The sequence below is a fragment of the Octodon degus genome, unplaced genomic scaffold (genome assembly GCF_000260255.1).
Source record: "Octodon degus isolate 3935 unplaced genomic scaffold, OctDeg1.0 scaffold00104, whole genome shotgun sequence".
Classification (NCBI taxonomy): domain Eukaryota; kingdom Metazoa; phylum Chordata; class Mammalia; order Rodentia; family Octodontidae; genus Octodon; species Octodon degus.
This window is the reverse complement of record NW_004524680.1, coordinates 3,602,035-3,614,494: the sequence shown is the minus strand read 5'-3', so window position 1 is coordinate 3,614,494 and position 12,460 is coordinate 3,602,035. Positions and strand designations below refer to the sequence as shown.

The window sequence follows — 12,460 nt, the reverse complement described above, 5'->3', positions numbered from 1 at the left end:
TATCTATGTTGTAGCATGTTTCATGATTGCCTTCTTGTACAGGGCTGAATATCTTATATATGTATGGACCACCTTTTATTTTTCCATTTATCACTCAACGGGCACTTGAACTATGTTTGTTTGTTTTGTTTTTTTGGTGGAACTGGAGACTGAACTCAGACCCTTGGGAAGTGCTTATTCCACTGAGTCATCTCCCCGGCCCCATTTGATGAGCTATGTAAAACTTTTTTTTCTTTCTTTTTGTTTTCTTTTCTTTTTTTTCTTTTTTTCTTTTTTCTTCTTTCATTTTTTTCATATCAGATGGGTAATGTGCCCACATCTTAACAAGGTTTGAGGGAGGCACATCTGATGCATAAGGCATGAACACCCAATCATCACAATCATGAACCAAAGGATCTTGTAAAACTTTTTGTATGAACATGTTTCCATCTCCATTGGGTACACAAACCTACACATGGCATTGTTAGGCCACATGGTAACTCTGGGTTTAACTCCTGTGGACCTGCCAGAATGTTTTCCAGAGCAACTTTACCATTCCACATTTGCACCAGCTCTGTGCGAGGCTCCACTTTCCCCAAATTCTAACACGTTTATTGTCTGTCTTTTTGGTTAAAGCTGTCCTATTGGGTGTGAGATAACGTCTCATATGGTCCTGATGTGCATTTCCTTGATGGTTAATGTGTGGTGTGCTGAAATTTGCGTGATGTCTCCTCTGCATTCATGTGGAAACTTACTACCTCGTGCAATGGTGTTGTAGTGTGTGGTCTTTAGAAGCCATGAACAGGATTTGTGGGGTTATGAAAGACTGAAGAAAACTTAGCTAGACCCATTCGACCCTCCCTCCCGCCTTCCATAAGCAAACAGCCACTTAGCCCTTCCGCCATGTGAGGACATTGCCATGGAAAGTCACTGCTGATGGAACAAGCTCTCACCAAACCAGAGCCTGCCAGGGGGCTTCCATGCCTCCAAAACTGAAAAATAACTTTCTGTTGTTATTCATAACTGATAGGTTTTAACGGTGTCGCAGCAGAGAAACACACAGAAGGAAAAGGGAAAGGGGCTTTATTGTAAAGGAAAAGGGGCTTCATTATCTTAGAGGACACAGAGAGTTTGGGGAGATAAGGAATTCTCTGGATTGGAACAAAAGGAGGCTGAGGCTTTTATGGCCTTTGCCAGGGGTGGGGCTTGAGGGGGATGTTTAGACAGACCTGAGGAGCTGACTGGGCCCTTCCCTGAGGTGGTAGGTAAGGTGAAAGAAAACTACATCCTGGGCTAAGTTGGAGAAGAAGTGGGGAGGTGGTCTCTGGGAAGATAAGCTGTTGTTTTAAGGGCTTCAGCCATATTAGATGACCACCATAATAATTCAGCAATTCTTACTAGGGCCATAACTCATCAACTAGGGCCATAACTTATCTAGTCTGTGGTATTTTGTAACAGAAAGAAGAGACTAAGATAAGCATATGATGAAGGCTGGAGTATACCTCAGTGCTAGAGTGTGTGAATAACTATCTAAGGCCGAGGGTTCCATTACTAGCCCCCTCCTTGCAAAATTACATCTTTTTGTGTGCTTCTGAGCATTAGTTAAATGTCTCATTAAACTGTCAAGCAATTCTAAAATTAATACTTTAACATCAAATTCATTGTGGTGGTGTACATCTGTAATCCTAGTACTCTGGAGACTGAGGCAAAAAGATTGCAAGCCCAGCCTGAGAAACTTAGCCACTTAGGGAAACCCTGTGTCAAGAAAATGAAGAAATGGCTGGGGATGTTAAGGTCCTGTGTTCAATTTCCAACGCATGCACACATACTTCATTAATGTGTTGATCTTGGTACATGTCGATGGTCCCAGCACTTGCGTGAGGCAAAGGATTGCTTGAGTTCATGAGCTCAAGGCTAGCCTGGCAACACAGCAAAACTTCATCTCAAAAAAGAAAAGAATGAAGGGAAGGAGAGGGGAAGAAGGAAGGAACTGATTCTGAATCAGCAGTCCCAGTGAGCCTCAAGATTCTGCATGTCCAAAAGATGTGCAGTGAAAGCCACTTTCCTGATGGATGGATACACTATAAGAAGCTTCGTGGGGGCTGGTGAGATGGCTCAGTGGTCTAAAGCACATACTTAGAACAAGCTTAGCAAAGCACAGGGACCACAGTTCAATCCCCCAGCACCACATGCCAGCCAGCCCCGCCCCCTGGTGGGCTGAGCTGGCCACACACACACACACACAAATAAATAAATAAAATAAAATAAAATTTAAAAAAAAAAAAAGCATTGCAGCCATCCTTTAAAAAAAAAAAAAAAAGAAGAAGCTTCGTGGCTGCTGGTGAGATAGCTGCTGTTGGCCTGTCACCCTTTTGCAGGTAATCTATCTTTTCTCTCTGGCTGCTTTGAGTTTCTCTCTCTTTGGTTTTCTGCCATCTTGCTACAATGCATTTTGATGTAGATGTTTTAATTTGTCATGGTTTGGTCTCATCGTGCTCTTTGATAGTGAGTCATATTTTTCATCCATTTGGAAAATAATTGTTGGCTATTACTTCTCTCCTTGTTTCCCTCCAGGGCCTTCACAATTAGACCAGTGAGAAACTGTTTCATGTTATCTCTTCACTGCTCCTCCATATTCACATCCTTTTATTTTTCTAGAAAGGATTCTGAGTAACTTCTTCAGATATCCTAATTCACTAGTTTTTTGTTTTTGTTTTTTAGGGAAGTGTCTACGGGTGTTCACAGTCTCACTACTAGATCAGACTCGTAGTGATCCACCTGTTTACAGCCTCCCAAGAGCTGGAATTACAGGAGCATACCACCATGCCCAGTCTCAATTGCTGTCTCAACAGGCCCGGGGATCGAACCCCAGACCCCTGCGCCTGCTTGCAGGCGCCTTAATTCGCTGAGCTATTTCGCTGGCCCTTAACCAGGTTGTTTTGAGGCATAGTCTTCCTAAATTGCCTCACCTCATCTGGCCTCAAAGTTGTGATTCTTCTGCCTCAGCCTCCCAAGTAGCTGGGATTATGGGTGCATGCAACCATACCATTTGCCATTGACTTGTTTTCTAAGACTGGGTCTTACTATGTAGCTCAGGCTGAACTTGAACTGTGTAGTTCAGGTCAGCCTCAAACTTGTGGAAACACTCTGTTGCACCTCCCAAGTGCTGGGACTATAGGCCTGCGCCACCACAACTGACTGCCATTAAGTTTTAAATGCCATTATGTTTTATGTCTAAAAATTCTGTTAAATTCCTTTATGACCTTCTGGGCCTTTTTAAAAAGAGTATTTTCAGGTTCTAAACTTCAAAAACATTTTTTTGTTTTTGGCAGATGAACCCAGGTCCTTGGCACTAAAATACACCCTCAACTTGTTTTCCTGAGACGTTTCCCAGTCACTAATTGCCCAGGCTGGGCTTGAACTCGCCATCCCCCTCAGCCTCCCAGAGTGTGGGATTACAGGTATGTGGCACCACGCCCAGCTTGTTTCATAAACACTTTAAACATACTTGCTATATATTCTTTGTTGAGTAATTCTAATATCCTGTCCTTCGGATTCTAATTCTGCTTTTGTTTATGCTGATGACACTTGTTTCCTGTGTCTCATTTTAGATTTTGAGATCATGTTTGAAGGCTTGGATATTTTTTGAGAACCCTGTGTAGGCCCTGCTTGGGGGCTTGAACTATAGAAAAGATGACCCCAGCTGGAAGTGACCCAGGACCATGTTGATGTAATTTCTCTGTACGAGGCTCTCCAGAACACATGGCCAAAGCTCCCAGGGGGAGCCAGCCAGCCAGTGAGATTCTGACACCATTCTCCTTTAAGGTCTGTACTTCCTAGGGATCCACCCAAGGTTATCAAAGCCCAGTAGAAGCTAAAGTTACAGCTAGAATCCAGCGGATTCCATCTGCTGGATTTCAGACAGAATCCAGAACATAACCAGCCAATTGAGGATCCATAATTCACACAAGATCTCTGCTTATGAAGGTCCAGTCTTGGATACAGGTTCTGCAGGATATTAAAATTCAAAGTTGGGAGTCTGACCAACAGCTTATCCAGGGAGATGTCACCACCACCACCAAATCAAATCATGCGTTTTTCATCCCAAAGGATTTCCTTCTTTGTCAGGCACGCATCTGAGAAGCTAGATACAGGATTCCCCCAAAGACCTAGCTGGAAAATAATGAGCCTTGAAAACTAGAGATCAAAAAATGCCAACCTTGGGCTGGCCAGATAGCTCAGTGGGCCAAAGCGCCTGTTTAGGAAGGCACAGGGATCAGGGTTCAATCCCTGGCATGTGGTGCCGGTCCCACCTCCAGGGTGCGCTGAGACAGTAACTGAGACTAGGCGTGGTGGCGCATGCCTGAAATCCCAGCTGAAAACAGGACCACTATGAGTCCAATCTGTGTAGTGAGACCCTACAGACCTTGTACTAAATACACTTAAAAAAAAAAAAAAAGCCCTTGAACTGGGAGATAGCTCGGCAGTCTAAGTGCCTGCCTGGCAAGCTCAAGGTCCCAGGTTTGATCCCTGGTACCACATGCCATGCCAGCCCTGGAACTGAGTGAGCCATGCACACTGTGCTGGCCACCAAAACCAGGCATGGTGGCACACACCAGCATCACAATCCCAGGCCAGTGGCTTTCAGTGGCTGGATTTGCCCCCACACACACCTCCAGCAAGCCTTCCTAGAAACTGCAAAAAGCTTCATCTGAGAATCCGGCAGGATAAAGGCCAAGGTGTGGCCTTCAGAGACTGTCAGTGCTGATGAGTCTCACCTCCTTTGGAGGGCTGCCCTGGACCTAAGGGTACAAGCTCACTCAGGGTCACACTGCTCCCTCCTCAAAGGGAGCAGCCACAGCCAGTGAACAATATAGGTTCAGAGCCCTTCGAAGAGGAACCTCAAGTGAGGCCTGCAGATCACATCTAAGAGGTTGGCTGGGGAATAGCCACTGGCTGGACCGGCAGCAGGCCTCAGCGGGGTCTTCAGCGTGGCCCCGCCCACCCTCCATCCACCACCTGAGTTTTCTTGCCTATATATGTCCACCCTCCAGCCAGTGCCTCCACAGGTCCCATCCTAGCCAGGGAAATAGTAGCTGAGCTTGATGCCTGAATCCCAGAGCCTGGACTGCAACAGCTCTCAAACCCAACACCCAGTGAACCCTGAACCAAAAAACAAGGCAAGGTCCACAGGAAGGTTGGAATTGCTTTTATTGAGGGGTGGGTGCCGCAAGGCCCCACCCATGGTCAGGTTAGTGTTCTGCCTGGCACCTCCACCTGCCACCAGCCTGGGTTAGTGGGACATGCAAAGCTCAGTCAGAGGGTGGAGGTGAGGGTGGGAGCCGCCAAGGCCAGGGGCTGGCTGGACGAGGAGCACTGGTGGTGTTCCTGGGTCAGCACACACGGCCCAGCCAGCTCCCTGGGCTAAGAGGGACTAGGGCTCCCTGGGAACAATGTGGGCGGGGGCCTAAAAGGAGGCCGGATTTGCAGAATCCCCAGCACTGTCCATCTGGAACATCTGTCTCCCACCCTAGGTCTGGATCCTCAGGGCTTGGGTATGAGGGAGGACACAGAAGGCACTTACAAGGGGGACTGAGGTTGGAAGGCTGAAGCTGGAGGCCGGGGTCCTGGGAGAGTGAGTGTCGGGGGCTGGGGTCTTGCAGACTGGACCCTCATCTTCCCATGGGGAAGGGCTTCTCTGGGCAGGCTGGAAAGAATGGCTGGCCCGGGCCCTTCCCTCACCAGCAGAACTCACTCACGGAGGGAGCAGGCCCATCCAAGAAACACGCTGGGGGAAATATTGGCCCCAAGCGGGCACCCTGAGAGGACGGAGGGCCCTCTGCTGCCGGGCCTAACCCCACTGCCCTCAGCAGGCAGGACTGGCAGTAGGCATCCAGTGGGGTTGGCTGATGCGGTTTGGGCCTTACCCACACAAAACCCTCCTTGGGTAGACAGGAAGAGTGGGCTGGGGGCCAGGTCTGGACCCTCCAAGGCACCTAGCTGTGGTGAGTGGCAGGTTGAAGGGAATGGGGAGACCCGAGTGGGGTGCAGTGGTCAATGGAGCTGTGCCAGCCCCGGCCCCCAAGATATAGGCTGTCTGGACAGCAAATAGACATTAATGTGTTAGTCAGGTTTTTTTGGTTAAACTTGAGGCACCACTTGGGAGGAAGACACCTTTAAATGTTAAAGAGAGACCCCAGCATCTTGGCAGGGAGCCTGGCCACATGCAGAGGGAGCGGGTGGGGTGCAGGCAGGGAGTCAGGCCACTGCAGACTCAGCGCCTCCCATGGAAGCTGAAGGTCCTGAGGCATAGCGGCGGCCATAGCCTGAGGAAGAGTAAGAGGAAGAAGAGAAGGTCATAGAGAAGCCAGAGCCAGTGGCATCAAAGCTGCCACGGCGGGAGCCAGCCCGGGAGCCAGTGCGGGAGCCAGTGCGGGAGCCAGCAGTGGAGCCAGAGCCACTGACGCTGTAGGGGCTGTAGTAGCCCTTGCTGGACTGGGCGGCAGCCTCCAGCAGCCGCAGCCCTGTGCCCTCCTCCACCATGCTGCGGTCCAGTGCATCCTTGTAGGAGATCTTGAGCTTGGTCTTAGGGCAGGTGAGGTACTTGGAGTAGGCGCTCACATCACGGAGCTTCTGCGCAGTACGGGCATCCACGGTGCCACGCTGCAGGGCCTCATCCAGGGACACACGGCCTGGCATGTCAGGCTCAATCAGGCCACCTGTCAGATACTGCACCTCCAGGAAGCGCTGCCCTGCCTCATAGTACAGCCAGCCCTTCTTCAGAGCCTGAGCTGCCGACATCTTGGTCTTGGTACGTGGGTCCTCAAAGCCGGAAAAGGCTTTCTGGGCCAGGTTGATACGATCCACCATAATCTTGTCCACTAGGCCTTTGTTAACAGCATCGGTGACAGGGAAGCGCTCCCCTGTGACGGGATCAATGATGCCCCCTGTGCAGGCCTGTGCTTCCAGCAGCCGCTGCCCTGTGATGTTGTCCACCAGGTTGCGGTGCATGGCCTCTGTGATGGACACCTTCTCCAGGGTCTCTGTGTCTAAGATGCCAGCCACCGGGCCCGTCTCCTCAGTGGGGTCAGACCAGGAGGTCAGCTGGGTCCTAGAGACTGCAGGGCTGATGGGATACGAAGATGAGGATCCCACTGAGGAAGAGCGGGAGCGAAAGCCACTGGCATTGCCCGAGAGCATGTCAGCAAACTCGGTGATGGAAAGCGTGCCAGCGCGGTACTGATCCAGCGCAGAGCGGTCAATGAAGTTCTTGGCAATGGCGTCATCAATGTCATACTGACGGCCAGAACGGCGGTCAATGATCATGGACTTGACCACACCATCCGAGGAAGAGATGGTGATCTCTTCCCACTCGCACTCCTGCTCAGACAACTCCAGGTATGTCTGGTGGTCAATGAGACCCTTGCGGTAGGCCTCATACACTGACATCTCCTTGCCCGTCTCGGGGTCCACAATCACCACACGACGCTTACGCACCGAAGACTTGGAGGATGTCTTCCGCTCCCGCTTCTTCTCTTTCAGTGGCAGGAGGCACAGGCCAGTCTGAGGGTCAGTGATACAGCGCTCCATCAGCTGCAGGTAGGTGAGGTTTTCCTCTGTGTTGGGGTCAAAGAATCCCTTGGTGTCATCAGAAGGGTCAGTCAGGATCTCATTCATCTCCTCATCAAAGAGGCCACGCTTGTAGGCCACCTCCACAGGCAGCCGGTGGCTCTCCTCAGGGTCAATGATGCCGCCTGTAGCGATCTGGGCCTCCAGGAGGCGGATCCCATGGTCTTTCAGGATCAGACCCTTTTTCATGGCCTGGAAGAGGGAGATGAGCTTCCCAGTGTAGGGGTCCTTGTAGCCAGTGACAGCACGCTCAGCTGACAGCAACTTGTCCTTGAACTCGGGGCCCACAATGCCCATGCGCACAGCCTCCTCAACAGTCAGCTTAAGCCCCTTGATAGGGTCAATAACATAGCCAGTAGCTGCCTGGGCCTCCAAGAGCTCAAAGGCAGTGCCAGGGCGAATTATGCCCTTTTTCATGGCCTGGTACACTGAAAGCCGCTCCTTGGTAGCATCAACAAAGACCCCAGCAATGCAGCTGGTACCCTCAAGGAACTTCTGCAAGTTCTTGGTGACCTCCTCGATAGAGGTCAGGCCCTCCTGCAGCTGCAGTGCTGTGGCCTCATCCATGACTTGCGAGCGCACCAGCTCCTCCACAGTGATCTGCTTGCGCAGGCCTCGGAAGGTCAGTTTGCGGGCATCTGAGAGCGGTAAGAGCATCTGACCACTGCCGTCATCACGGCGGCACCGCCGGAGCAGCTGTGTGTAGCTGAGGCGTTCATCGGTAGAGGGGTCCATATAGCTGCGCACTTCACTGGGCTCTGAGAGCTGGTCATATGTGTCCTTGTTGAGGTAACCACGTTGGTAGGCCACCTCTAGTGGGAGGTGGAAGCCCAGGCGGGGGTCTACGATGCCTCCCGTGGCCAGCTGGGCATCCAGCAGCCGCAGTGCCTCCTCAGCAGGGATCAGCTCTTTCTTCATGGCCTGGAAGAGTGAGATGGTCTGCTCGGTGTAAGGGTCACGGTAGCCAGTAACAGCTCGCTCTGCTGAAAGCAGCCGGTCATGCAGCTCGGGGCCCACAAGGCCCTTCCTCACAGCTTCATCCACGGTCAGCCGCTCGCCCTTCACTGGATCCAGTAGGAAGCCTGTGGCTGCCTGGGCCTCCAGCAGTAAGCGGGCCACCTCGGCACTCAGGAGTCCCTTCTTAAGGGCCTGGTAGACAGACAGTGTCTGCCTGGAGCCGGGCATATAGACACCAGCTACTGAGCCTGTGCCATAGAGATAGCGCCAGGCAGATTCTGCCTCCAGGACTTCACGGAGGCTCTTGGTTCCCTCCCGCAGCAGATTGTAGCTCTCAAGGGAGATGATCCGGGCCTCATAGAGGTCCTCAGCAGTGAGGCGGCGGCGCACATAGTCATAGGATGCCAGGTTCTGCTGTCGGATAATCTCAGTCTTCTCAATAATCTCAATGATGATGATGATCATGCGCTCTTTGGTCACTCGGCCAGCCTGAAAGTCAGCCATCAGCCGGGTCCGCTGCTCCTCAGGGATCAGGTCTGACTGCATCACCTCCCACAGGGACATGGTAGAGCCGCCCTGACTGCCGCCACCAGGGATGTCAATCTGTGTCTCCTCGAACGCCCTCCGCGTTTCCTCTTCAGTGTACACCTGTGTGGTCTCCACCACCTCAGCCTTCTCAGCTGCTTTCAGGGGTAGCAGGCGCAGGCCTGTCTCAGGGTCCTCCACACAGCGCTCTAGCAGCTGCAGGTAGGTGAGGTTCTCATGAGTGTTGGGGTCAAAGAAGCCCTTGGTGTCATCACTGGGGTCAGCCAGAATGCGACTCATCTCCTGGTCGAGGTAGCCGCGCTGGTAGGCCACATCCACGGGGAGGCGGTGGCTATGCACAGGGTCAATGATGCCACCAGTGGCAATCTGGGCCTCCAGCAGGCGGATGCCATGCTCCCTAAGCACCAGACCTTTCTTCATGGCCTGGAAGAGTGAGATGGTGGTACCCGAGTAAGGGTCCTTGTAGCCAGTGACAGCCTTCTCTGCTGACAGCAGCTTCTCATGTAGCTCTGGGCCCACAACACCAGCCTTCACAGCCTCATGGACATACAGGCGCTGGTTACGCACGGGGTCTACCAGAAAGCCAGTAGCTGCCTGGGCCTCCAGTAGAAGTGTGGCGGTGCTGGGTCGGAGCAGACCCCGGCGCATGGCCTCATAAATGGTCACCTTCTCCTTGGAGTCTTCCAGGTAGATGCCAGCCAGGCAGCCACTGCCCTGCAGCAGCGTCCGCACAGAGCTCATCTCTGAAAGGTCCTTAACTGATGTCCTGCCCTCTCTGAGCTGCTCAAACTGGGCTTTGCTGAGGACCTTGGCAGCCAGGAGCTCACTGGCTGGTACAGGGGCGCGGAGCCCACTGAAGGACAGCTGTTCCTGCCGCTTGGTCTCCACCTCTTCAATGATGGTGATAAGGATCTTGATGACCTTCTCCACAGTGACCTTGCCTGTGCGGAACTGCCGCAGCAGCTCCTGCCGCTGCTCCTCTGTAAAGTATTCAGAACTGATGAGCTCCCATACTGTCACTGTCCTGTCCTTGAAGCCACCCACAGGGACCTCAACAGTGGCCTTCTCAAAGGTCTCCCGAGTCTGGAGTTCAGAGTAGACTTCCTCCTGCCGGGCCCGGACAGCCTTCTCTGAGAGCAGCAGCAGGCTCAACCCTGTCAGGTGGTCGGGCCGGCACCGCTGCTGGAGCTGGCTGTAAGTCACTGGTTCACAGGAACTTGGGTCAAGGTAGACCTTGGCATCCTCCCTGGGTGTCAACAAGGCCCTGTTGGTCTCCTCGTCCAGGTAGCCCCGGGCACAGGCGACGTCCAGAGGCACACGGTGGCTCTTGCTTGGGTCCACAATACCACCTGTGGACAGCTGGGCATCCAAAAGGCGCAGGCCCTGCTCCTTGGGGATGAGGCCTTTCTTCAAGGCCTGGAACAGAGAGACACTCTGGCCCGAATAGGGGTCCCTGTAGCCTGTTACAGCCTTCTCTGCCGACAGCAGCTTTTCATGCAGTTCAGGGCCCACCAGGCCAGCACGCACTGCCTCATCCACAGTTAGCCGGGCACTAGTGGCAGGGTCAATCATGTGCCCAGTGCCGGCCTGGGCCTCTAGCAGGGCCACTGCCACATCTGGTTGCAGCAGGCCTTTCTTCAGGGCCTCATAGATGCTCAGCTTTTGCCCTGCCTCCTCCAGCCACACACCTGCAATGACATTGGCACCCCTCAGGGACCGCCGCACAGCCTCCACTTCGGCCACCTCTCGCACAGAGCGCTTGCCCTGCTGCAGCTGTTGGTAGAGGTCACGATCGATAACCCTGCTCTCCAGCAGCTCAGCAGCAGGCACCAAGGCTCGTAGGCCCTCAAAGCAAAGCTGGCCCTTCTTCTCATGCTCCTCCACCACAGTGATGACTATTTTGATGATCTTCTCTACTGTAATACGACCTGTGCGGAACTGCCGCAAGAGGTCCCGCCGCTGCTCTGCCGTGAAATACTCAGAGTTGATGATCTCCCAGATGGTCACTGTTTTGCCCTGAAACTTGCCAAATGGTGCAGACACGGTGGCCTTCTCAAAAACATCCCGGGCCTCTGAGTCGGTGTAAACCAGTTCACCACCCTTGGCAGCCTTATCAGTGAGCGGCAAAAGGCACATGCCTGTCTCAGGGTCCTCCACACAGCGCTCCAACAGCTGCAGATAGGTGAGGTTCTCATGCGTGTTGGGGTCAAAGAAGCCCTTGGTGTCGTCACTGGGGTCTGACAGGACACGGTTCATTGCCTCATCGAAGTAACCACGCTGGTAGGCCACATCCACAGGCAGGCGGTGGCTGTGCACAGGGTCGATGATGCCACCTGTGGCGATCTGAGCCTCCAACAGGCGGATGCCGTGGTCACGCACAATGAGGTCCTTTTGCATGGCCTGGAAAAGTGAGATCTGTTCCCCAGTGTAGGGGTCCTTGTAGCCAGTGACGGCACGCTCAGCTGACAGTAGCTTGTGGTGTAGCTCAGGGCCCACAACACCCTCCTTCACAGCCTCATTGACAGTTAGCCGTCGATTCCTCACAGGGTCCAACAGGAAGCCTGATGCAGCCTGGGCCTCGAGCAAGATGAGGGCTGTGCCAGGGCTCAGCAGCTGCCTCTGCAGGGCCGTGTAGACACTCAGTTTCTCATTGGTAGGCTTCAGCAGCAGCCCTGCAATGCTGCTGCGGCCCTGGAGGTACCGACGCACATCTTCCCGTCTTGCCAACTCAGCCACTGTGGTATGGCCCTGTGCCAGCCGCTGTAGTTCCTCTGTGCTCAGGATGCCGGCCTCCTGCAGTCTCTGAGCCGACACGCCCTGGCGCAAGCCCTGAAAGGTATGCTCAGGCTCCACCTCTACAGCTGGGCCATCAGGGGTATCCCGACCATTAGGTAAGGCCTTCACAGCAGCAGCCTGCAAGGCTGCAACCTCTTCTGAGTGTGCCAGGGCAGCCCGATGCTCCTCCTCTAGGCGCTGCAGCCGCTCCCGCAGCCTCTGGTTCTCCTCAGCCAGCAGTTTCTCCTGCTGCTGTCTCTGTTGTTCCAGGCATTGCAGTTCCTCCTGTTTGCGTCGCACACCCTCCTCTGCCTCACGCTGCCGTCTCCGGGCCTCCTCCATGCTCGCCATCAACTGCTGCTTCTCCTGTTCCATCTGTTCCTGTTGCCGCTGCTGTTCCTCACGAAGCTGCTGTGCCTTGGCTACCTCATCCTGGAAAAGCTGCTCCAACTTGGCTTTCTCCTGCTCAATGAAGCGTTCTCGCTGTAGCAAGCTATCTTTCTCGGAGAGGAAGCTCTGTTGCAGGGCCTGTGTCTCCTGCAGCCTCTGCTCCTGCTGCACTGTCTGCATCTAT

At 53.3% G+C, this 12,460-nt stretch overlaps 1 protein-coding gene and 1 non-coding gene across 16 annotated transcripts in view; both read right to left on the bottom strand.

The window, feature by feature from the left end:
- Nucleotides 1-294: 294 nt before the first annotated feature.
- Nucleotides 295-396, bottom strand: LOC111818856. The gene has a single exon (XR_002822735.1). It is a non-coding gene; the product is annotated as a small nucleolar RNA U13 (small nucleolar RNA).
- A 4,771-nt stretch (nucleotides 397-5,167) lies between these two features.
- Nucleotides 5,168-12,460, bottom strand: part of Plec (plectin) — a 68,718-nt gene continuing 61,425 nt past the window's right edge. For all 15 annotated transcript variants that reach the window (XM_023723837.1, XM_004638892.2, XM_023723840.1 and 12 more), the window contains one exon: nucleotides 5,168-12,456. In XM_023723837.1, the coding sequence (XP_023579605.1) occupies nucleotides 6,238-12,456 (6,219 nt within the window). In that variant the 3' untranslated portion in view covers nucleotides 5,168-6,237. The remainder of the gene's footprint in view (nucleotides 12,457-12,460) is intronic.